The sequence below is a fragment of the Balaenoptera ricei genome, chromosome 15, assembly GCF_028023285.1.
Source record: "Balaenoptera ricei isolate mBalRic1 chromosome 15, mBalRic1.hap2, whole genome shotgun sequence".
Taxonomy (NCBI): domain Eukaryota; kingdom Metazoa; phylum Chordata; class Mammalia; order Artiodactyla; family Balaenopteridae; genus Balaenoptera; species Balaenoptera ricei.
The window spans coordinates 54,199,730-54,225,953 of NC_082653.1; the positions used below are offsets into that span (position 1 = coordinate 54,199,730).

Here is a 26,224-nt window from a genome sequence, read left to right on the forward strand (position 1 = left end):
TAATCATTGATGCCTTTGGGATAATGTCAAGTCATCAAACTTGTGCTAGTTAAATGTACTACTTGTCTTTATATGCAGTTGTGCACATTACTGTCTTCCGTTCTAACCCAAGCCTGAGTTCTCTTCTCATGATGTAGAAGCTGCAGCTTCCAGAACCTTTGCCACTACCAGCCTCTGCCTTCTGGATTGGAAGGGGTGGGGGAAAGAGGCAGGATAAGTCAAGGTAACCCCTCAGTCCTGGAGTGAAGCGGGGGTTGAGTATGGGAGCATTGAGAAACTAGTTCTGCTCTTTTTCTCAAATCTGACCAGAGAAATACGATAGTGGTCTCTGCCTCTCCCACACTGTCTGCTTTTCATATTCCAGGAAATCTAGGGTGCAGCAGCCGAAAACAAGTATGGGGGATACTGAAAATACGGATTTACTGTTTCTGATTTTATCGTTCTGACCATTCCTACTTATTCTCCTGGTTATCCTTTTTCTTGCCCCCTACCTGGATATGCTCCACACCCTGGGTTGTCTTTTGTGCATACATAAATTTTAAGTAGCCTCCCAATCCTTGTTGTTGTTGTTGTTGTTGCTGTTGTTTGAGAGCTCTTTCTCATGCAAATCTGATCAGTTCTCTGTTTAATGCTTGCAGTGGCTCCCTATTGCCCTCAGGATAAAATCCAGACTCTTCAGCATACTCAAAGGCCCTTCTGTTTATTCCTAGGCCCTATTAATTATCATCCTCATCAACATCTGTAACCACCCCTCTACCACCACCACCACCACCACCACCACCACCACACACACACACACACACGCACGCGCACGCACACGCGTGCGCACTCGAGTCTCTGGTTATATCATAGTACCTGCAGTTACACAAGGACTTTCTCTCTCCAAACCAAAGGTGATCATATGATGTAGTTGCTGAATGGAGCACTTTTGAAAGCAAAAGAGGATGCTATTGCAAACAGTGCCGGGACTACAAGCATAAATCTGGATGGATTCCAGCCCTCCTTAGCTGAGCTAATTTCTGCAGCTTAACAGCAGGTGCCTTAGAAGACCTCTGAATTTCTGAGATTGGGTTTACTGGTTCTCAACTGGGGATGATTTTACCCTCCAGGAGACATCTGGCAACATCTGGAGTTTTAGTTACCAGTTTGGGGTTGGGGGGTGCTACTGGTAACTAGTTGGCCAGGGATGCTGCTAACACATCCTACAATAAATACATAGGCATGTTAGGCTATAAATAGATAACATAGGGCTGCCATAACTAAGTACCACAGACTAAGTGGCTTAAAAAAATAGAAAGTTTCTTTTTCACAGTTCAGGAGGCCATAAAATTCCAAGATCAGTGTTTTGGTAGGGTTGTCTTTAAAGACCCCCATCTCCAAATACAGTCATGTTCTGCAGTGCTGGGGGTTAGGACTTCAACATGTGAATTCGGGAGGAAGGACCCAATTCAGCCCATAACAGCTCCCCCCCTCCCCCTCCCGCGAGGAACCTGATCCCGTTGTGAACATTGTGGAGGCTGAGAGACTCTGGCTAGGTGACCCTTTTGTGTATTCTCACTCTGTGTTCCTGTGTGCTAATATCACTTCACACACTGCCTCCCACACTCCCCTGCTGGGCGGTAAGCTCCTTGAGGGCACTGGCTTAGACTCTTTTATTCAACTTGTATCCTCAGTGCCTAGTACAGTATTAAGATCCTGAATGAATGCAAGCTCCCAGAGGGCAGTACCTTTGCATGGTTTGCTGCTGTGTCCCCTGCGAGGAGCCCAGTGCCTGGCAGGCGTGTTTGCTGAATGAATGAGTGGTGAATCTAGAAGCTTCTCCTTGGCAGGGGAACCTTTGACTTAAAAACCTGGAGCTGCCTCATGATCCTCATTCTCTTTTGTGGCCCTGCCCTCTCTTTTGCCTTAACTTGGCCCCTTCTGCTCCCAGCCCTGCCCTCCCCATCTTCAGTTGTCACAGGATGGGTTGGGGGTTAGGAGGCAGGTTATAGAGCAGCTCTCCCCCCTTCACTTGGTGACAGTCCAGTTGGCTCTCTGCTCCATACAGAGGGCAGTTGAGTAGATGTGTCTGTCAGCCTTTCCTCCCAGGTGCTGATGCAGGAGGCCTGAAAGGAGGGCAGGGCATGGAGGCGGGGCTACCATGTGCTTTGATCCCTTTTGGGTTGTCTGCTCTGGGGTAAACAGAGGTTCTGGCACAGGGCCGTTTAACCTTGTGTGTCTATATATATGTATTGTTTTTAGGGGAGGGGTCAGTGCTTTTATTGGATGCTCTCAAAGAGATCTGAGACTCTAAAGACCAAGAACCATTTATTTAGCACAGTGGTTCTCAAATTGAGTGTGCCACAGAATCATCACCTGGAGGGCTTGTTAGACACAGCTTGCTGGACCCCACCTCCGGAGTTCTGGATTCAGATTTGGGAGGGGCCTGAGAATTTACATTTCCAGCAAGCTGATGATGCTGCTGGTCTGGGGACCACACTCTGAAAACCACCCCATAAGCAGATATCCAAGGTTGCATGGTGGAGGGAAAGAACCTGGGGAGTTGTTAAGCTTTAAGTGAGACAAGGCCTATGTGAACACCTGGCATATGGTGGGTGCTCGGCCAGCCGTGTAACAGGAGAGCTAAGTTCCTTTTCAGTCATCCCCAGGTGCAACCCCCATCTGGGGGTGGTTCCTTTAGAGGTATAATGAGGCTACAGCCCTAGTGTAATCCAGCAGAATCAGCCCCACCCAGCACTCTGTTTTTTGTAGACTCCGTTTACAGTGGCTTTAGCTGTATTTTTTTTTTAAACATGTTTTATTTTGTTTGCTTCTTTGACCATGAAGCTTTAATTTTATTTATTTATTTATTTATTTATTTATTTTTGGCTGTGTTGGGTCTTCGTTTCTGTGCGAGGGCTTTCTCCAATTGGCGGCGACCGGGGGCCACTCTTCATCGCGGTGCGCAGACCTCTCACTGTCGCGGCCTCTCTTGTTGCGGAGCACAGGCTCCAGACGCGCAGGCTCGGTAGTTGTGGCTCACGGGCCCAGCCGCTCCGCGGCATGTGGGATCCTCCCAGACCAGGACTGGAACCCATATCCCCTGCATTGGCAGGCAGATTCTCAACCACTGCACCACCAGGGAAGCCCGCTTTAGCTGTTTTTGAAGTGCAGTGAGTTTGGTCCCCAATGGGCTTGTAGGAGAAGAGGCCCTAAAGGTGTGACCTCTCTGTTCCTTCACAGGTATAGCCTGGCTGGTTGTTTGCTCACTATTTCCTTTTGTTGAGTACATTCCCAGAGTGATTTTCTTTCCTTTTTTCTTTTTTAGGAGTAAAAAGTTACCCTTTTCTTTGTACTGCCTCCTTCCACACGAGTGCCCCTTTGGCCAAAGAGGATTATTACCAGATATTAGGAGTGCCCCGAAGTGCCAGCCAGAAGGAGATCAAGAAAGCTTATTACCAGGTCTGTATGGAAGATTTTACAGACAAGACTGCAGAAGGGACGCTGTGGATGTAGTGTGACCCTGACGGGTGCAGTGTGTGTGCCCGTACGTGTCGGTTGTGTGCAGCCGAGAGTGTGGAATGAGAAGGTAAAGATGGGCTTTGCTGGACCATGTTCCTCAAGTGCGTGAGGCCATGCTGGTTAATGCTGCAGAAAAAAGGAGAGTCAGAACCAGAGATTTAAAAAAAAAAATCTTTTTCCAGAGATGTTTTTGTATTTAAATCTCTTCTGTATCTTCTGAATCAGTAGGTGTGCTGCTCTAAGTTTTAGGTACTCATTCTTTGCATTTAGATAAAAGTTTATGGGTTTAGAATTATTTCATTTTTTTAACCCATCGTCCATATCCCGGAATGTATTGGGCTGATTGGTAAAATGGCATGTGAGTTATCTAGACCTGTGGTTTCCAGGCTTTTGCTCTGATGAACACAATCAAAATAAAAAAAAAAATTAAAGATGAAGGGCGCCGATGTAGGAATGCTAGCTTTTGTATTTTGCCTAATATAGGTGTTAAAAATAATCAAGTACAATCTATTAATGTCATTTGATGAAAAAAAGAGCACTTTAACACCATAAACATAGGAAAGCCATATCAGAATAAAGAAGATTGAAATTTAACAAAATTAATAAATTAAATACAATTTAAATTTTAAAAATTACCGGGAGTTCCCTGGTGGTCTGGTGGTTAGGATTCGGCACTTTCACTGCCGTGGCCGGGGTTCAGTCCCTGGTTGGGGAACTGAGATCCCGCAAGCTGAGCGGCGTGGCCAAAAAGAAAAAAAACCTTTTTTTTAAAGCCAAATACTGATCAAGACCAGACCTAATATCTTATAGCTTGGATAGCTACTCTCTTCTCTTACTCTTTTTTTTTTTTTTTTAAGGGTACAGTTCACTGGTTTTTAGTATATTCACAGAGTTGTATAACCATCACTACAATGAATTTTAAAACATTTTCATACCTCAAAAAGAAACCCCACACCATAAGCCCTTATTCCCCATTCTCCTCTGCCCTTGAAATTGCTAACCTACTTTCTGTCTCTGTAGATTTACCTATTCTGGACACTTCATAGAGATGAAATCATGTGATATGTGGACTTTTGTGACTGGTTTGTTTTACTTTATTTTTTATTTTTCTGGCCACGCCATGTGGCATGTGGGATCTTAGTTCCCTGATCAGGGATCTTACCTGCGCCCCCTGCGGTGGAAGCACAGAGCCTTAACCACTGGACTGCATGGAAGTCCCACGGTTTCTTTTACTTTAGAATAATGTTTTCCAGGTTCATCCGTGTTGTAACATGCAGCAGTACTTCATTCCTTTTAGTGGTCAAATAATATTCCATTGCATGGATATACTATGGTTTATTTATCTATTCATCAGTTGATGGATATTTGGATTGTTTCCACCTTTTGTTATTATGAGTAGTGCTGCTATGAACATTCCTCTGTAAGTTTTGTATAGACTTATACTTTCATTTCTCCGGGGTATATACATATACCTAGGAGCAGACTTGCTGGGTCAATTCATAGCAATTCTGATTGCCATGTTTAACATTTTGAGGAATGGCCAGGCTATTTCTTTTTTTTCTTTTACTGAAATATAGTTGATTTCCACTGTTGTTAGTTTCAGGTGTACAGCAAAGTGATTCAGTTATACATAAATATATATATCTATTCTTTTTCAGATTCTTTTCCCTTACAGGTTATTACAAAATATTAAGTATAGTTCCCTGTGCTATACAGTAGGTCCTTATTAGTTATCTATTTTATATATAGTAGTGTGTATATGTTAATCCCAAACTCCTAATTTATCCCTCCCTCTCCCCTTTCCCCTTTGGTAACCATAAGTTTGTTTTCTATGTCTGTGAATCTATTTCTGTTTTGTAAATAAGTTCATTTGTATCTTTTTTTTTAGATTCCACATATAGGTGATATGTAATATTTGTCTTTCTCTGTCTGACTTGCTTCACCTAGTATGATAATCTTTAAGTCTATCCATGTTGCTGCAAATGGCATTATTTCATTCTCTTTTTATGACTAATATTCCATTGTATATATATGCCATATCTTCTTTATCCATTCATCTGTCAGTGGACATTTAGGTTGCTTCCATGTCCTGGCTATTGTAAATAGTGCTGCAGTAGATGTTGGGGTTTATGTATCTTTTCGAATTATAGTTTTCTCTGGACATATGCCCAGGAGTGGGATCCCTGGATCATACGGTAACTCTGTTTTTAGTTTTTTTTTTTTTTTTAATTTTATTTATTTATTTATTTATTTATGGCTGTGTTGGGTCCTCGTTTCTGTGCGAGGGCTTTCTCCAGTTGCGGCGAGCGGGGGCCCCTCCTCATCGTGGTGCACGGGCCTCTCACTGTCGCGGCCTCTCCCGTTGCGGAGCACAGGCTCCAGACGCGCAGGCTAGGCAGTTGTGGCTCACGGGCCCAGTCGCTCCGTGGCATGCGGGATCCTCCCAGACCAGGGCTCGAACCCGTGTCCCCTGCATCGGCAGGCAGACTCCCAACCACTGCGCCACCACGGAAGCCCTGTTTTTAGTTTTTTAAGAAACCTCCATACTGTTCTCCATAGCGGTTGTACCAATTTACATTCCCACCAGCTGTGTAGGAGGGTTCCTTTTTCTCCACACCTTCTCTAGCATTTATTTTTTGTAGACTTTTTGATGATGGCTATTGTGACCAGTGTGAGGTGATACCTTATTGTAGTTTTGATTTTCATATCTCTAATAATTAGCAACGTTGAGCATTTTTTCATGTGCCTGTTGGCCATCTGTATGACTTCTTTGGAGAATTGTTTATTTGGATCTTCTGCCCATTTTTTGATTGGGTTGTTTGTTTTTTTGATATTGAGCTGTATGAGCTGTTTGTATGTTTTGGAAATTAATCCCTTGTTGGTTGCATCGTTTGCAAATATTTTCTCCCATTCTGTAGGTTGTCTTTTCATTTTGTTTAGTTTCCTTTGCTGTGCAAAAGCTTTTAAGTTTAATTAGTTCCCATTTGTAGATTTTTGTTTTTATTTCCATTACTCTAGGAGACGGTTCCAAAATGATATTGCTGCGATTTATGTCAAAGAATGTTCTGCCTATGTTTTCCTCTAGGAGTTTTACAGTGTCCGGTCTTACATTTAGGACTTTAATCCATTTTGAGTTTATTTTTGTGTATGGTGTTAAAGAATGTTCTAATTTCATTCTTTTACACGTAGCTGTCCAGTTTTCCCAGCACCACTTATTGAAGAGTCTGTCTTTTCTCCATTGTATATTCTTGCCTCCTTTGTCATAGATTAATTGACCATAGGTGTGTGGGTTTATTTCTGGTGCCAGACTATTTCAAACAGGCTGCACTGTTTTAGATTTTCACCAGTAGTGTGTGAGGGTTCAAATTTCTCCACATCCTCGCAAACACTTGTTATCTGTCTTTTTGATTCAAGCCACCCTAGTGGGTGTGAAGTGGTATCTCACTGTGGTTTTGATTTGCTTTTCCGTGGTGGCTAATGATGTTAAGCACCTTTTCATGTCATTTTTGGCCATTTGCTGTATGTGTATTAGATCCTTTGCCCATTTTTAAATTGAGATATCTTTTTATTACTGGGTTGTTAGGGAATGAGGAAAGACTTGGGGATAGGAAGCAGAGATCCTGGCTTGGGATAGTGAGTAGTGTGTCTCTTGAGCTGGAAGGTAAGGTACCTGATACAAGGGTGGGAGAAGACTGGAGAGATGGAGCCTGGGGCCAACTTAAGGGGGCATGTGAGGCCCTTAGCAAGTACTAGAGATTTAATTTAAGAGAGAGTAGGGAACCATCCAAGTTTTTAGGTGTGGAAGTAAATAGATCAGGTAAAGCTGTGTAATTTAAAACTGGAAATTTAGAAAGTAGGCTTTATGGAGCAATAACTGGGGTCAAACCTTGATAAAAGCTTTTCATGTGTTACATCATTTAATCCTCGTGGCAAAAGACTTGGCAAGGTTATGACATGCAGCTGAGGCCACACAGTCAATAAGTGGCATACATGAGACTAAAGCACAGGTCTTTCTGACTGCAAAAGGCCTCTGTTTTCCTTGTGCTGATCTCATGAGCATATCAGCGTATCTTGCCCTGGCCTGGAACTAGACTTGTGGCCCACCATGATCTACTGCCGTGCCTTGAGAGCCCCCTTCTGGCTGAGCACTCAGCCTCTGACGTCCTTACACATGCTGGTGTGAGGACCAGCATGTCCAGCAGCAGAGTGAGCAGCCAGTTGCCAGCAGTGGTGGAGCCAGACGTCTCCTGAGTCACTTTCAGCTTTAGGATTCTGTGCCCTCCTCACCCTCTATCAGGGTGACCCAGACTTGGAAGGCATCGGTAGCTGCAGCAAACATAGTGAACACCTACAAAGGTGTCGCACAGCACTGCTCAGCATGGCCAGGAAGAAACCTTCATTTTAGAGCTGCTCAGCTCGCCTGTGTGCTCTGGACAGCCAAGGGAGATCTTGTTTTGTTTTTTAATATTTAAATCTGTGTTTTTAGTGGGTAATATATTCCCCTTGTTCAGAAATCAAAAAGTACAAAGGAGTGTACAGTGAGAAGTCTTCCTCCTTCCCGTTCATCCACATCCCTCCTGGAGCAGTCAGTGTTTTCAGCTTAGTGTATGTTCTAACTAATTTATACTACAGATACAGCTACTTATCTATCCAGTTATTTATCTCTCTTTTTATATAGATGGTAGTCTACCAGATACACTCTTTTGCATCTTTCACAAAGGTGCTCAAGTTCTAAAGAATTAGTTTTTATTTTTGTTAGAGATTTGTTGTGGTTGAAAAATGTGTACACACCTCAGATTTGAAGAGATGGTTTTATTTATTTATTTATTTATTTATTTATTTATTTATTTATTTATTTCTCTTTCCCAAAACTCAGTTTGTCATTTTGTAATAAACTTTTGATCGAATTTGAAAGCTGAACACAATGTGTATGTTCTTAATTCTGGCTGTGTGTGCTTTGCTTTTAGTTTGTTTTTATTGAGGTATAATTGACATGTTAGTTTCAGGTGGACAACATAGTGACTCAACATTTGCATACACTGAAATGATCATCACAATAAGTCTAGTTAGAGATGGTTTATTTTAAAGTCTTAAACCTTGTTTTAAAAATTGCTATTGGTTGTAAAGTCTCAGACAACTGCTACAAAGGAGGTGAGGTGTAACTGGTATCTGGGGTTCAGTTTTAGTAATCATCTTGTGTCCATAGTAATTTACCATTTCCTCCCTTAGCTCGCCAAGAAATATCACCCAGACACAAATAAAGATGATCCCAAAGCCAAGGAGAAGTTCTCCCAGCTGGCAGAAGCCTATGAGGTAATGCAGCCCACCGGTGTGTGCAGTCACTGTCATTCCACTGTGTGTGTGCATCAGAGCTCGCTGCCCAGGGCAACCGCTGTGTCAGAAGGTCCAGTGGGAAGGCTGTGTTCCCCACCAGATCACCTCGTTGAAGGAAAAAAAAAATTCCCAGATCCAAAATTTTCACATTAGATCTAACTTTGAATCTCAACAAAGAACAGGATCCAATAATCTGTGTTAACAGAGCTCCCTCCACTCGGACTTGTAGCTGGGTCTGGGAACTCCTTGTCAGAGTAAAAAGTTTTGTGCCTGTTTGATGACCCCTCCCACCCCCAACTTAGGGCATCACTGTCTGGTGGGGATGGTGGGTGTTGTAAAAGTAGACCACCACTGCCCTAGAGGAGTGTAGAATGTAATCAGGGGGACGAAGCGGACGTGAAACAGCCACTGAGCATTGCAGAGTTAAGTGAAAGTGGACCTCCTTCCTGGACTTTGGCCGTGCTGAAGGGGTTCAGGATATGTAGGGTATCATACGTCTGCTCTGTGTGTGTGTGTGTGTGTGTGTGCGCGTGTGCGCACGCGCGCGCGCAAGTGTGCATTCCCCCGACCATTTGAGAATAAGTCGCAGACGTGGTGTCTCTCTATCCCTAAGTACTTCTGTGTGTATTCGCTAAGAACAAGAACATTCTTTTCCATAACTTCAGTACAGCTGTCAAGATTAGGAAATTTTATGTTGATACGATACCACTGTCTGTGTTTGGTGTCCATGTCCCTGGACCTTGGGAGACTCGGGAGCACCTGACTGCTGTGCCTTTCACGGTAGGTCCTGAGTGATGAAGTGAAGAGGAAGCAGTATGACACCTATGGCTCTACTGGCTTCGATACTGGGGCCGGCAGCTCTGGGCAGAGCTACTGGAAAGGAGGCCCCACTGTTGACCCTGAGGAGCTCTTCAGGAAGATCTTTGGGGAGTTCTCATCCTCCTCTTTTGGAGACTTCCAGAGTGTGTTCCATCAGCCCCAGGAGGTAAGCATCTCATTTTGAAGAATCATTCAAATTTTAGCTGCCAAGTGTGATGCAAACGGATTTTACCAATTGTTTTTCTCAAAGAAAAAGCTAAAGCAGCTTAAATGGGATGATTTGGAGGCAGCCGTCTTGGTAGGAAATGGTTCCAGTATTTGAAAAATCATATAATAATGTGTACATACAGTTTTACTATATTCTTACATTTGCTTAATCAGGCAGCACCTAAGGCTCTCAGAGTCCATAGTTAGAGTGTGACTATTTTATCTGGAGCCTGCCTCGTTATTCTAGGAGAGCTCAATCCATAGGGAGGTACTGCCAGTCCTGCCTCTTCCATATTTATGTCTTGTTTCAGACATTATTAGAATTGAAGAGAGAGGGGAGATGTTTTATGATGTGAGTTATGATTGTGGATCGTTTGAGTTGTTAGTAAGGACCCTGTACAAATATTTTCTGTGAGCATTTTCAGTTTGTTGAAAAGCACATTTTCACTTAAATATTATCTCTTAAAAATTCTGAGGAGTAGGGCAGAATCAGTTGAGTCCCATCTATTCTTGCTTGACAAAGTACAAGTAAGTTAAAAAGTAAAGTAACTAGGGGATCAGATGAATTGGTGGAGCATAGGATTTTTAAGGCAGTGAAACTACTTTACATGATACTATGATGAGGATACATGTTATTATACATTTGTTCAGACCCATAGAATATCCAAAACCAAGAGTGAACCCTAATGTAAACTGTGTGCTTTGGATGATTATGTTGTGTGAATGTAGGTTTATCCTTGATAAAAAAAAGTACCATTCTGGTGAGTGATGTTGATAACAGGGGATGCTGTGCATGTGTGGGGGCAAAGGGTATGTGGGAAATCTCTGTACCTCCCTCTCAATTTTGTAAACCTAAAACTGCTTTAAAAAATAAAGTCTTTAAAAGAAAAAGTAACTGTAAACTGCTGGCCAGTGCTCTCCCTTACTTTAAGAGAGATAACAGGCGGTCCCTTGATTTCTTTAGTACATCATGGAGTTGACATTCAATCAAGCTGCCAAGGGTGTCAACAAGGAGTTCACCGTGAACGTCACTGATACCTGTGAGCGGTGTGATGGCAAAGGGAACGAGCCCGGCACCAAGGTGCAGCACTGCCACTACTGCGGCGGCTCCGGCATGGTGAGCGTGAGGCCGAGCCCTTGGCCTCCCACCTCTTGCCCCCTTCCTGCTCCCCTCCACCACTCCTCTTTTCTGTGCTCCAGTGGACCTAGGGCTTTGAGAGCTCATAACTAGGTGGGACTGTTTTACCTAGAATCTTCTGCATTTTCCCAGGAGTGCTCTGTCCTAGTCAACAATACGGAAGAAGCAATGAAACTCTGCTGTCTTCTCTGAAAATACATTGTGGGGTATTTTGGTAATTTGAACCTGGGGTAGGGGAGGGGGACTTAAATTTTGCTTGAAGTGTGATCATTTTTTTCTTTTTCTTTTTGGTAAGTTTTAGGTATAACTCAAACTTATAGAATAGTATGAAGAACACTCCCTTACTCCTTCTACCCAGCTTCACCAGTTGTTAACATTTTGTCCCATTTGCTTTGTCATTTGTGGTGTGTACATATGTGTGTGTGTGTGTGTGTATATATATATATTTTTTTTTTTGGCTGCGCGGGCTCTTTGTTGTGGCACGTGGGCTTCTTTAGTTGCGGCGTTTGGGCTCTAGAGTGCGCAGGCTCAGTAGTTGCAGCGCACGAACTTAGTTGTGGTTTGTGGGATCTTAGTTCCCCAACGAGGGTTCGAACCTGGGCCCCCTGCATTGGGAGTGTGGAGTCTTAACCAGTGGACCACCAGGGAAGTCCCTATGGTATATATTTTCTAAGAGCAAGAATATTCTTTTACGTAACCACTAAGTTGTCAAAATCAGGAAGTTTAATGTTGATACGATACCGCTATCTGTACTATTCAGATTTTTTCAGTTGTCCTTATAATGTTCTTTTTTTCCCACAAGCCGAGTATCCAGTCTGTGATCTTGCATAGTATCTGGTTGTCATATCTTTTGTCTCCTTTAATCAGGACCAACTTCTCAGTCTTTCTTTTATGACAACTGACATTTTTTAGGATTACAGACCTGCTTTGTAGGATGTCCCTCATTTGGGTCATCTGATGTTTTCTCTTGATAAAATTCAGATTATGCATTTTTTGCAGAAACACCAGACATGTAGTGCCCTTTTCATGGATCATGTCAGGAGTCATGACGTGTCAGTTTGTCTCATTAGTGGTGATGTTACATTTGTTCACAATCAGTTAAGGTGTAGTGTCCACCAGGTTTCTTCATTGTAAAGTTATTATTTTTCCCATTGAAATTAACGAGGAAGTTGTGAGGTACCTTGACACTATATAAATATCCTGTTCCTCATCAAACTTATACCCAGTAGTTACAGCATCCATGGATCGGTCTTGCGTAAATCAGGGATTACTATGACTGTTGCTAAATGGTGATTTTCTTTTTTGTTTTTTAAGTTTTTTTTTTTAATTTTTGAATTTTATTTATTTTTTTATACAGCACATTCTTATTAGTTATCTTTTTTATACATATTAGTGTATATATGTCAATCCCAATCTCCCTAAATGGTGATTTTCTGAGTGCAACATCCCTTCTTTGTTTATTAGTTGTCATTCTACTGAAAGGAAGAGCTTTCTCTTCTCCATTTATTTATTCATTCTTTCATTCATATCAGTATGAACTCATGGATTCTTATTTTATTCACTGAGCTGTCATTAGTATTACTACTTTGACACTCAAACTGTCCCTGACTTGGCCTGTGGAAGTCTCTTCTGGCTGGCTCCTGTATTCTTTTGATGTGTCCCCATCATTCTTTCAGCGCTTCCTTACTTTCTATTACAACAGGATATTCTAGACAACTTGTACTTTCCTTGCCACACCCTGGAAAACCAGTCATTTCTCCAAGGAGTCCTGGTTCCTTTTACTGTCTAGTGGGATTTAGAAACCAAGATCTGTGCTCTAGGTGTGATCATTGTGCCTGGAGTGTCACTGCTTCCAAGACTTTTGAGCAGACCGAGCCAGGAAAAAAGCATGTGTTTGTGTGTATGAGCACATGTGCATGTGCACATATAGATACATATTTCATACCTATGTTTCCATATTTTTCATATTATAGATGTATATACACACCTATGTTCACACTGATCCATCCACCCATCATCCACCTGATAGTTCCACTTCCAGCCCAACACCACAAGGTTTATCTAGTCTTCTGCCTATCCATATTTGAAACTAAATAATAAAGATAAATTATTAATTTCTAATAAAGAGAAATCTGGCTCTCATTATCCTCTATATTTACTCATTTGCTCAATCCTGTAAGACACAAAAAGTAGTTTCAGAATTGTTACTCATACCACTGCAAAAAGAAGTCCTACTTAACTGGCATTTAGTATTTAGAGTTGTTTTTACCTTTGGATTAAGGGTATATAGTTAAAATACTGTGCTCAACTTACTTAGATCACTTCTTTTTCTCCCCCTTCACCATGATTATTTGTTTGAAATGCAGTTAGGTTTCCATTGAGCATGTTTGTATTCCATTTAGATGGTTTTTTTAAGAGAGTTGGGAAGTTCTCCATCACCCACCTTTAAAATCAAATCATTGTTCATGATATGTGTGTGTATGGGGGGATAGAAGTTGTCTTTGAGTACAGAAAAGCATGAAAAAGGAGACAAAAGTCACTGATAATCCCACCACTGTTAGTATTTTGGTGTGTTTCCTGCCAGTTGTTTTTTGTATGTTTGTTTGTTTGTTTTTTGGGGGTATAATTGTTTTACAATATTGTATTAGTTTCTACTGTACAGTGAAGTGGAGTTCCCTGTGCTATACCGCAGGTTCTTATTAGTTATCTATTTTATACATATTAGTGTATATATGTCAATCCCAATCTCCCAATGCATCCACCGCCTCCCCCCATTGGTGTCCATACATTTGTTTTCTACGTCTGCGTCTTTAGTTCTGCCTGCCAGTTGTTGATTAGGAATGTCATTTCTGTTTTATATTAGCTAGTTTTTGAATAGGTTGTATATGCAAATCATTGGAAATTCAGTGGGTACAAATTGAAAACTGTGTAAGATAAGTCTCCCTCTCAGTCTTGACTTTTAGCCATTGAGTTCCACACTCCAGAAACATCCTTTTGTCTTTCTGTATGCAAGCCTCTATGTGTGTGTGTGTGTGTGTGTGTGTGCATTTTTTCATACCAGAGATAGAATACAATTGTTAGCACTGTTTGTACCGTGGTGTTTTGTTTTGTTTCTAGTTCTCAATATGTTTGGGAAATACTCTGCATTTATAGCTGCCTCAGTCTTTTTTTTTTTTTTTTTTTAATGTTTGCTTATTTGGTTGCACCGGGTCTTAGTTGTGGCAGGCAGACTCCTTAGTTGTGGCATGCGAACTCTTAGCTGCGGCTCGCTGGCTCCTTAATTGTGGCATGCAAACTCTTAGTTGCGGCATGCATGTGGGATCTAGTTCCCTGATCAGGGATCGAACCCGGGCCCCCTGCACTGGGAGCATGGAGTCTTATCCACTGCGCCACCAGGGAAGTCCCTGCCTCAGTCTTTTTATGGCCATGGTATTCCTTTATATGGACACATCACCGTTTGTTTAGCCAGGCCCCTGTTGCTGGATGCCTAGGTGGTTCTTATTTTTTTCATGTTATAGACAACGGATACCTTTGAATAGTGTCATACCTCATATTCATTTTCTGAATATACAGGTATCTATTATGTGTGAAGTAGAATATCTTTTCTAAGATTTGAGAGCCATTGTTTTTTTGCATGTATTCCATCTTTTGTCCTTCTTTGTATTGAGTAATTGGTCTTTTTCTTATTCATTTGTAGAAGCCCTTTATAAATTAATTGAATTAGTCCTTTGCCAACGATTTTAGTTGTATTTGTCTTTTGACTTTGAATATATTTTTGCCTATTTGTATGTAATTTTCAACGGTTGAGAATCATACATGCAATTTTTCCCTTTTTTCATTTATTATAATGAAAGCATTTTTCCATATCTTTAAATATTTTTAAACATTCTTTTTGATGGCTAAATAATAGTCCACTGATGGGTGTGCCCAGAGTTACCTGTAAATACTCCTACAGCTTAGTCTGAGAAAGTGAAGTTGTGCTTACATTCCTCTAGAGGGCGCTCTTGGAGAGGATGAGGATTCCTGTGGTTACAGTTTTGTGAGTTGAGTTGCTGCCACTTGTTACAGATACTTTTTATTTTATTTTTTATTTTATTTTATTTATTTTTGGCTGCGCCAGGCGGCTTATGGGATCTTAATTCCCCAACCAGGGATTGAACCCGGGCCCTCGGCAGTGAAAGCTCCGTGTCCTAACCACTGGACCGCCAGGGAATTCCCTACAGATACTTTTTATTGATCCTAATTCCCTCTCACTTCTAAGGTCCTTTCTCCAAGGCCCTGAATTGCTATGACTTTCTTTTTTCACACTTCTTTGGTGAACATTGAGATAGGACAAGCTGAAGTGTATTTCTCTCAAAATGTAATGTTTGAGATTGGGAAAAAAAATTTGCAAGGCATACGCTAAAGGATTAGTATTCCTAATATGTAAAGGGCTCTTTCAGAATAATGAGAAAAAGACTAACAGCTCATTAGAAAAACAGGTCAAGGTGAGAAGAGGAAATGCAAGTGACCAGCAAATGTTTCTTGCTGGCGATCAGGGAAGTGCAGGTGGAGCCAAGGAGATGCCTGAAGTTCGCCACACATTTCAGACACGGGTTCAGGCCCTGCTGACAGGCCTGTGGGACGTGGCACTCGTGTGCACTGATGGTGGATGTGGAAACCACCCTGGCCTTTGGGAGTGGCAGCTGCAGTGGCTGTTCACCTGCACATATGCCTCTCTCTGTGGGGATGTAGCCTATAGATCACACCTGGAAAATAGCACATGTACAGGGTGTCCCTTGGAGCCTGTGTGTAATAGGAAAGGACTGGACAGCCTCAGTGACCACCAGGAGCGAGTTGTCTGAAAAATACACTGATGAGGAATGCTCTCTGAGATTATTAAATTGTTAAAAACAAAATAGCAAAAGCCACAGAACTGTGTGCACGGTATGCTACCTGGGCTTATTGAAAACTTGTAATGCACAGATGGATGGCTTGAAATGTGTATCTGTAAAAGTAGGATACGCAAGAATATCACTACAGCTGTGCATCTATGGAAGGTACCTGGAATGGTTAGGGGCCAGGGGTGAGGGGGACATTTAACTTTTCACCGTACCTTCATTTTTTACTTTAGAATTTTTTTTTTTAAAATAAATTTATTTATTTATTTATTTTTGGCTGTGTTGGGTCTTCGTTGCTGCACATGGGCTTTCTCTAGTTGCGGCGAGCGGGGGCTACTTTTGGTTGTGGTGCGTGGGCTTCTCATAGCAGTGGCTTCTCTTGTTGCAGAGCACGGGCTCTAGGCGCATGGGCTTCAGTAGTTGTGGCGCACGGGCTTAGTTGTTCTGCGGCATGTGGGATCTTCCCGGACCAGGGCTTGAACCTGTGTCCCCTGCATTGGCAGGGGGATTCTTAACCCCTGCACCACCAGGGAAGTCCCTACTTTAGAATTTTGTACCATACGCACATAGGACCTTTTCAAATAAATGTAGCACATAAAATTGTATTTTAAAAAAAATATTTTTATTTATTTATTTATTTGGCTGCGTCGGGTCTTAGTTGTGGCATGCGGGATTTTTAGTTGCGGTATGCAAACTCTTAGTTGCGGTGTGCGGGATCTAGTTCCCTGACCAAGGATCGAACCTGGATCCCCTGCATTGGGAGTCTTAGCTACTGGACCACCAGGGAAGTACCTAGCACATAAAATTTTAAATTTAATAAATATTTGTCCTAGCAAGTCCACCTTTGGGAATCTGTCTTAGAAAAAAAAATTAAGACATCAGAACGGAAGTATCTATGTGAAGAGATTTTTTTCTTCAGCACCGAAACAAAAATTAAATATTAAAATGGAAATTGAAATCTGTATATATTGGTCTGGAGGAATGTTCATGATGTGTCATGAAGATGAAAGGGAAAGCAAGTTTCAGAGCGATAGTATAATATATTGTCATTATAAAATTTTTACTTAAAAAGTTTTTTATGGAGAGAAAGAGAGAGTGAGTGAGCGAGTTGTGGGAAAGAACACCTCAAACTGAGCTACCAAGAGCTGGTCACCTTGGGAGTCAAGATGAGGGGGGAGATTAGTAATTTTTTTTATATATGTCTGTATTCTTTGATTTGCTATAACAACAGGTATTTGATAATTTACCCAAAAAAACCCCACAAAAACCCCAAGGATGTGAGGTTAAATAAAAAGGTAACCGATTTCCAGTGCCCAGTGAGGAGCTGATGGGAGTGGCCACAAATTGTAAGGCCCCACCAGCTGTGCGAGGGGCTGGGAGCCGGGGAGGCTCCTGGAGGACTGGGGTGGGGAAGAAGAGACCCCTGGGGGGGAGCATGAGCAGCACCAGTGCCTGCGAGAGGAGCTGTTTGCCTCCTTGCTCCCAGGGTGCCTGTGATGGGGGCTGGGGACAGTGGGGGGCCCTGGGAGGCAGAGAGGCCAGTGCTGCTCCTCCCTTGGAGTGGGCAGTGGCAGCTCTGGGCGGGGGTTGCATCCAGTCGTCACTTTCCTCTTTCTTTCCCTGCTTTCCCAGCTGTCCCTTTTGTAATGGGGGGGGTACTCTTTTTAAAGCATATTTGTTCAGCTCCCAGGAGTTTCGGGAACTTCTGTAGAGAGGCAGCGTCTCATTTTTCAGCCTCATATAGTCAGGTTTGTGGTTTGGGATTCAGAAGTCGGTGCGCTCTAGGTCAGATTAACAGTTTGAGCTCCTGCACCTGTGTCTTTAGGCGGTATGTTTTAGTGCATGTGCACGCAACACGTGAATCTTTGGTGAAATGTTTCTTGTGCACATTGTGGTCCCAGGACCTCGCTGTCAGGGTTTACCGGTGTCTAAGGGTCCCGTTTTTCTTCTCCTTTTTATCAGGAAACCATAAATACAGGCCCTTTTGTGATGCGCTCCACGTGTCGGAGGTGTGGTGGCCGGGGCTCCATCGTCACGTCTCCCTGTGTGGTGTGCAGAGGAGCAGGAGAAGCCAAGCAGAAGAAGAAGGTGGTGATCCCTGTGCCTGCCGGTGGGTCTGGGGCTCCTCCACGCGCAGGGGCTGGGAGCCGGGGCCATCGTGTCCTTGTTTCTAGAGCCCAAACTTGAGGAGGAACCAGGGTCTCCTTGCGTTTTCCTCTGCACCAGTTATCCTTAAAATCTGCACACATGTCACATGGGGAGATGGAACCCGATGTGACCGCTCTGCTTCTGCGTGAAGGACTCCCCCATCTCCTCCATCTTTTGTCCCAAGGCCAATGTTGTCCCCACTGCCAGCCCAGTGGGCAACACCACCCCCTCCTCCTGCCCCCAGGGCCAGCTTGTGGCTGCTCTCCCTAACTGGCTCCTGTTCCTAGGGTAGTGTTTCCACTGTGCGGTCTGATCATGTCTCTCACCCTGTTGAAGACACCGCAGTGACTCTCAGGGGCTGAGAAATGGCCTCCCCTTCCAGCCCCTGCTGGTCTCAGCCTCCCCTCTTTTTAGTCTCCCCCTCATTACCTGCCCTGCAGCTTCCTGACTCTGACGTAGCCCCTGCCTCCCAGAACAGAGCCTTTGCGTACGCCATTCCCGGTGACTGAAGCTCGCTGTCCAGCTTCTTTTCAGTAGGGTAACTCTGTTCTCCCGGAGCTCCCAGCTCAAGGGTCACTTCCCCAGGGGAGCCTTCTGGAACCCTCCCTGTTCCTTAGATGTTCCTTTGTCTGGAGTTGTGATCTTTTCTTTCTAAGAACACGTCTCTGTTTGTAGTGACACATTTGTTAGTGTTGTTATTTGGCTAATAGCTGTCTCCCCGGTTAGACTCTAAACTCACTGAGATATTAGGTGGACCTGGCAGTAAACCAAAGAAATGAATAGAAGGGGCTTTTGTTCAGTTATCAATTATTGTATGTTGCACCTTTGGAAAGTTATTCTTGTTTTAAGTTATACTTGTTGCTATCTTTGGTAGTTGTGTTATTCCTTGTTAACAAGAAACAGGAATGAGTAAGTTGGTGGGTTGTAAATGGATCTAGCATAGAAAATGCCTTGGGAGGTCCCAAAATAATCGTTCTCTTTTAAACTTTTGTTTTTACTTACAGGAGTTGAGGATGGCCAGACTGTGAGGATGCCTGTAGGAAAAAGAGAAATTTTCATCACATTCAGGGTAGGTTCTCTGCACAGCTTCTGTCAGGCCCTTGCTCTCCTGGAGAGGGTACGGCCCAGGCTTCTCATAGGAGAGGTAGGAGCTTCACAGAGTGTCTGGCCATCTGAGTTTCCAAGGTGAGCAGTGGCCACTTTGGCAGGGTGATTAAACGTGTGTTACATCAAGCTTTTGTGCTAAATGTGGAGAGAACAAAGTTTCCTCGAGGTGTTTACAAGTTGGACTCATAAAAATACAGAAAACATCTCCTTGTATTTTTTATTTATGTATCGAATTGTTCATAGGGACAATAAGTGCCAAAGCTACAGTTTTACGTGCAATGTGCAGGGCAAACCCACTTTTCTGAGGTGAGGGAAACATGAGAGGAGGTGGCGCCTTCTGCCAGCGATTCCACCAGACATGTACCCGAGGAGGTGCAGTTCGCAGAGGCAGGGTGTGTGACAGCCTCATTAACAACAGCGAGACAGTGACAACAGCCTGCTGTCCTTGGAGAGGAGAATGGTGAGTGGTCTGCGCTGTGGGCCCAGGGCATCTCAGAGCAAGAGGCTCGCGCTACACCTGTCAGCATGAGACGTCCTGGGACTTCTCAGTTACAAACAGGGAGAGAGCAGGTTGCAGGACGAGGGAAGGACGTCATCTGTGTAAAATTTTAAACCATGTGAGGTGGTGTTATGTATTCTTTAGGGACATGTAAACATGTAGGAAAAGTAAACAGATGCTTGTAGGAATGATACCTACTAAATTGGCCTGGTTACTCTGGAGGGGTGAGCTGGAGGTGGGGAGAAGTCACCTGTGTCCTAATGTTCTGTTACCTAAGCTGGGTTGTGGAAACACTGTGTGTTATTTACTTTGCTGGTTTACGTATATGTGAAATATTTCGTAATTTAAAACAAAGAAAAAAATAATGTAAAGGGTGAGTCTTCTAGACTGAGAAATCGAAGACAAAGGCAGCGGGCTGGAAGCCAATCTATAAGGAAGGCTTGGTAGAGAATTCAGATTGTTCCCAGCTGATAATAGAGAAGAAAAAAAGAAAGAAGAAATCAGTGGAAGGCAAAGAATGTGTTTGACACACAAAAAATAGTGCTTATAAAACCAGAATAATTCCAGTGTTGGCAGTGTGACTTGAAGGTAGTTTGTACCAAATGGCTCTTTGGAAAGTAAACTGTTTTCGCCTTTGTAGATTGTATTAGTCTGTGTTTCTTTATACTTTCCAATAAAGAAAGATTTTTATTTTTTTAATGTTCAGAAGCTGATTTTACTTTTTAACTTCCCTCAACAATTGAACAGCTTGATCTGAGATGACACTCTTGCGTTGCAGTGGAGTAAGAACCTGCCCTGTAACTCCCAGAGCCTGGGGGCGTGGTCGCTTTGGTGAAAGTACATTCTCTCCCTGACGCTGTGCTCTGAGCTGCTGAGATGCGTCTGTTGCCCGCTCTCCAGAACGACTTCTCTGAGCGTAACCCCCTCTCGTGCTTGGCTGTAGGTGCAGAAAAGCCCCGTGTTCCAGAGGGACGGCGCAGACATCCACTCCAACCTCTTCATTTCCATAGCTCAGGCCATTCTGGGAGGCACCGCCAGAGCTCAGGGCCTGTACGAGACCATCAACGTGGTGGTAAGAGGACAAGCGTGGCGTCGCCACCCTTGTACTTCCTTGTTCTTTTTTTCTGAAACGGGAAATGGCTGAGAAGTGGCTGGAACCTGGGAACAGCCAGCCTGTCGGGGATTCGAGGAGACAAGCTGGGTGTGGGGGTGGGGGAGGAGTGTTGGCCGTGCCTTGGGTGTGACTTGGCAGGGAAGGCAGCTCCCGGGCCATGTCCACTGCTGCCGGGCCGGGGAGCGGCCTCAGTAGCGCCCCAGTTGGCTCTGCCTCCTCCCAGGTCTCGCTCCCCGTGCTCCCTCACTCCTGCTCTGGGCTCGCCGCCCCAGACTCCCTGCCCTCAAGGCCGTCACAGGCTCTGCTCGGGATGGACCCGGCTTAGCCAGTTTCCGTGTGGTGTCTGGTGGGTTTGGTTTAGAAACCTGAATGGAGTTCTTTTCGGGAATAAGATTGTCTTCACATAGTGAAATGTTTTCATTTGGGCAACTGGAAACCAAGGAAAACCAGAGATTCCTTTCTTTATAGATTCCCCCTGGGACTCAGTCAGACCAGAAGATTCGCATGAGCGGGAAAGGCATCCCCCGGATTAACAGCTACGGCTATGGAGATCACTACATTCACATCAAGATCAGAGTTCCAAAGTAAGTGCCGCTCAGCTGTGGCGAGGCCCGCCCGATCTCTGCAGCTTTCAGCACTGGGCAGGAGCCGCTTGAGGGCTTCTTACCTGCTGAGTTGGTGCTGAGCGGCCTGTGTGGCTCTGCTGCCATAAGCGCTGCGGCTTAGGCGGGTTACTTCTCCCTCTAAGTCACGTGTGTCCTGCCCGGGCGCTCCTTCTGAAAGTGGACGTAATACAAAAGCTCGACCTCGTTGAGTTGCTGGAAGATTAAAGAAATAACCCATAGGGAATGCTTAGCTATTGCTGCTGCTGTTGATTTTGTTATTATTGTTCTCAGGTTGCCTGCCATCTGGCGGGAGAGACCTGTAACCAGATAGTGGTGGGTGATGTCTGTGGTGTCTGGGAGAAAAGTCCAAGCAGGGAGCTGTGGGCATCCGGAGCAGGGCATGCCAGACTCTGCTTGGGAGGACTGGGTTTCCAGCCCTCTCTTTAATTAGATCATTTCCATTTTGTTCCCCCCTGTAAACTATTTAGCATAGCCACAGTGGCAGTTGTTTAGAACAAGTTAGGGTAGTTCAGGAGGTTTATTTTACAGAAGCTTTGAGGGCGTGGGCTGTTGGGTTCAGGGTGTGTCCTGTGCCTGGGTTGAGGGTCTTGCATTTCCCACACGCTGCGTGGGGACTGGCCGCGTCCACGTCCTTTAAAGAGCTGCCCAGAGGAAGCGCTCTGACACTGACTGTGCTCGGTCCACAGGAGACTGACAAGCCGGCAGCAGAGCCTGATTCTGAGCTACGCTGAGGATGAGACTGACGTGGAGGGGACAGTGAACGGCGTCACCAACACAAGCACTGGTAAGGTGGCCCAGCGACCTGTGGGAGCCCCCAGCCCCTCGGAGGGTGGACGGTTCAGAAGCGTGTTGGGGTTTCCACTTGGGCAGAGCAGAGTAGAAAGAGGGGAGCTGAGGGCTAGGAACAGCGGGGGCAGCCGCGCTCCAGAGTAAAGCTGCTCCCCCTTCCTCTGCGCCTGTGCTGCTTGCCAAGGTTAGCAAGTTCCACGATGCTTCCTGCCAGGTAGCAGCTGTGTGTCTCAGAGGGCTGCTCTCCTGAGTTCTATCCTTGGTTCTGCCACTTGCCATGTGACCTTGGGCACATCCCTACCTGAGATCACCTTGTAACCATTAAAGGAGAAGATGGGTTGGGAGGCTTAATGCATTCCTCTCCCAGAAAGCTTCTCCAGGATATCAGAGTGTCCTGTAAACAACAGCTACTATAGCAATGAAGGACCGTGGTCACATTACCCCAAATCTGCCTGTTCATAGCAGGCCTAAATTCTGAATTCCTAGGGCAATGAAAAACAAAACACCTTATTTACCCTGAGCTTAAACATCATAGGCCCTCTGTAGAGTGGAGTTAAATATTGGTGATTTGATACCAAAATGCCCACAGGCAGAAGCTTTGGCCATGGGAACCTCGGCCACAGCCCTCCTCCCATGGGATGGGGGTGCTCTGCTGAGAAAACGCTGTTCTTTGTTGGTTGGGCCTCTGTTGGGGCCGGGACAGGCTGTGCCAAGGGTGAATTGGCCTCAGCTGCCCAACATGTTGCCTCCTCGTTGCATCATTTTATTTTTGTCTGGGTCCTGGATCTGCCTCTCACCTTCTCAGAGCTTGAATGGCATTAGATCAGTGTATGGTCATTCAGAGCAGGTATCGGAGCAGGGGGTGGGGGCTTGGTCTTGCAGCCCTGGGGTAGGGGTGGGGGTCCCAGCAGCAGTAGCCTTTGCGTGGACTTGGCTGAGCTCCTGTTTTTTGTTTTTTGTGTTTTTTTTTTGCTGTGCCACGTGGCATGTGGGTTCTGAGTTCCCAGACCAGGGATCGAACCTGCACCCCCTGCATTGGAAGCGTGGAGTCTCAACCCCTGGACTGCCAGGGAGGTCCCCTGAGTTCCTTTTAAGTCCAGGGGACCAAGTCCTCCGTGAAAAAGCAGCTGCCACAAATCCTGTCTGTGGCCAACTAGGCACCAAGTGGGCACTTATTTTAGTGGTTTGGTTCATAGACTTTTTTCATATTTTCTGTTAATATCCCTTGAACTAAAAGGAAGTGGGAATGGTTGTTCCATGTAACTCTACTTATGCACCTCTAGCTTCTTCCTGAGTCCCAAATATTTCCGCAGTCATGGAGCATGTGAGATTTGTTCTGCAGCCAGCTCTCAGCTGTGCCCCCTCCCACATTGGGTACTCGAGGTCCACCTGGGCCTTGTTCACTCTATTTGAATGTCAGGTATTAGTCGTCACCAGATGTTGTCTTCAGTCCCTTTCTGAGAGCTTAAATTGGGAGTTGATCATACAGTCAGCTTATGAGTGTTCTTAGAACCGTCATTACTTTCATGGTTCTTTGTCCTGTTAGCTCATTCCCTGTCCCCTTGTTCAGCCAGGATTTATTGGGACGCTCCTGTGTGCCAGACACTTTGCCAGTTCTTCCTTTAAATGTTTATTGACATAATTTTGCTGAGTATAGTGTAACTTTAACATAGGCATTGGATGCATTTGTGAAAAGTGTTTATAAAGTAAAATGCCGAATTATTATTTTTTCCACTTCTGTTGTCATTTCAGAATTGTATTCCAGTGGGAAATTTGGCTGCCAGACATAATTCTTTAAAAGGCATTTAAGAATCTTAGTAATGGCTTCAAAGAATGCATTGTCAGTCAGTCTGCTACCTGGGTGTGGTTAAGCCTCTTGTTACACTGTGAAGAAAGTTAACCTTTGCAGTCCACGCGTGAAAACACACCAGTGTACAAAATTCCCCTCCTGTCAGCTTCCCTAAGGTGACTCCTATTTATTTAAGTAGAGCCTGAATCTCTTTTATTAAAGTTTTACTAGAAGCAGTTGCTTGCAGTCATCAGTGGTTCTTGGGCTAAAGTGTCACTTCTTAATAGCCTCTAGACGTGAGATAGTCATCGGAGACTGTCACTGCAGATACAAACGGATTCCTGGGTGTCTGCTTTCATTACGGGAAGGCATTTGGAATAGTTACAATTATGTAGGAAACTGACCTAAAGTTTTTGGTGGGTTTAGTATCCCTTGTTTACTTTTGTTCCCTAAAGCCCCTGCTGAAAACCTTAATGTCTGACCCTGGCTTCATTCCCAGTCTGTGAAGCAGAAGACCGTAGTGAACTTGGGACCCTTAGTGCTCTCGGGGGCCTGGGGTGCTCTGAGCTTACCACGTGGCCTTTTGGGTTTAGAGTCAGTGTGGCTCATTGTTTGTGTTTCTGGATCATCATTAATTCCTGTGACAACCCACGTACGTACACTTAGCTGTCGTGTAGGAGCCTGTTCCATAGCTCGTTATTTGGGGATCCCACTGCGTTCTGTTCTCTGACAAGCTGACAGTTGACTGTAGAGCCCCTTTATCTAGGCAGGGTGGAGGCAAGAGGAAGATGAGGGAAAAGACATTTTAGTGGAACGAGGGGTGCTCCACTGGCTCAGTCTGTGCGTGTAGACGGCTCAGGGAGTCAGGCTGTGAGTGTAGGCCCGCATCTCTACCTGTAGGGTGGGTCCAGTCCTCAGAAGTCATCCTGGAGTCCTGTTGCCTTCTGTTTCTTCACACAGATGGTCATTGAGCATTTGCCATGTGATAAGAAGCAATGCACAGAGAGACAGGGTCCCTGCCCCATCCAGCTTACAGTGTGAGCGGGGAGGACAGGGCAAGCACTGAACCCCCAAATAAGTGTTAGACCTTGCTTATAACACTAGGGGTTTGTGACTGTGGAGAAAAGTGGTACACATTCCCAGAATGAATGTTACCTGGTTATTCTTCACTTTGTAAAGAGCCATCAAACACTTTTGACTGGGAATCGCTGCCTGTAGGCCGGGAGCGTGTCCTCTTTGAATCCCCTGCACGTGCACAGCGCCTGTTAGCTGAGTTTATTTGAATTCATTTTCCTTCTGAGGGATGGAAACGTAATCCCTGCTCGGGCAAGCTGCGTGTGGTCGGATAGAGGAGTCCTGTGCCTCGGGTCCGACCTCTGCCTGAGGTTGGCTGAGCAGCCCCTCCGCTCTGGTCACCTCCTGAAGGCGCGGACTGGAAACGCTCATGCAGTGCCTGTGCAGCTGGAGGGATCGTGGGCATTTCCTGTTTATCCTAAGCGCAGGAATCATGTGCCAGCTTGTATCCTGTAATGAGACCAGAAGGCACCTGAGTGCTCAGGACATCCTGTAAGGACACGTCCCTCCTCCCCTAGGCCAGAAAAGCGATGTAGGTATAGACTGCGTCATCCGTGTGCAGAGGCCCACAGTTTATCCCTGACTTTCGGTTCAGAATTTTAAATTCAGTGTTTAAATCCTTTGATGTCCCTGTCAGTAAGCCTTATTCCTGAAGGAGCCCACATTTAAAATAGAGATAAGAATGTGTTCTGGTGGCAGGGGATGAGAATTTCCAGATGTGTCTGTGTTCTGTTGTTTTATTTTTCGGTTTTGAATCATTAACCCGCTAACTAGGTACTTATTCTGGCTCTCCCAGACTTTGGCCAAACGCTGTGGCCCCGGGGCATGACTGCAGGGACAGCAGAGTGGGGGTGGGGGTGATGGTGGTCACTGAGTGTTTCTGTGCCCCATTGTGACTAATAGTTAAGAGCTTGGGTTCTGCTATCAGATGATTCAAGTCCCAGCTCTGCCATTTTTAGCTATAAAGCCTTAGGCAAATTTCTTCGCTTCTGAGCCTCAGTTGCCTCATCTATAAATTGGGGGTAATAGTAGCATCTACTTCATAGGGTTCTTCTGTGATTAAATGAGATCATGTGGATAAAGCATTTGGCATGATACCTGGCACATGTTAAAAGCTCCATCAGCAGCAGTAACTCATAGTGTGAGACACACACACACGTACACACACACACAGACTTGCCGTCCCCTCACCAAGGACA

The 26,224-nt window shown here is 44.7% G+C and overlaps 1 protein-coding gene across 3 annotated transcripts in view; it reads left to right on the forward strand.

The window, feature by feature from the left end:
- Positions 1–26,224, forward strand: part of DNAJA3 (DnaJ heat shock protein family (Hsp40) member A3) — a 32,280-nt gene that overhangs the window by 2,727 nt on the left and 3,329 nt on the right. For 2 of the 3 annotated variants that reach the window (XM_059897051.1, XM_059897053.1), the window contains exons 2-10: positions 3,308–3,441; positions 8,731–8,814; positions 9,620–9,820; positions 10,826–10,978; positions 17,842–17,989; positions 19,032–19,096; positions 20,577–20,705; positions 21,216–21,331; positions 22,060–22,157. In XM_059897051.1, coding sequence (XP_059753034.1) covers positions 3,308–3,441; positions 8,731–8,814; positions 9,620–9,820; positions 10,826–10,978; positions 17,842–17,989; positions 19,032–19,096; positions 20,577–20,705; positions 21,216–21,331; positions 22,060–22,157 — 1,128 coding nt within the window. Of the gene's footprint in view, positions 1–3,307; positions 3,442–8,730; positions 8,815–9,619; positions 9,821–10,825; positions 10,979–17,841; positions 17,990–19,031; positions 19,097–20,576; positions 20,706–21,215; positions 21,332–22,059; positions 22,158–23,914; positions 24,188–26,224 lie in introns of those variants that run through there. The other variant, XM_059897052.1, reaches the window with a different exon arrangement.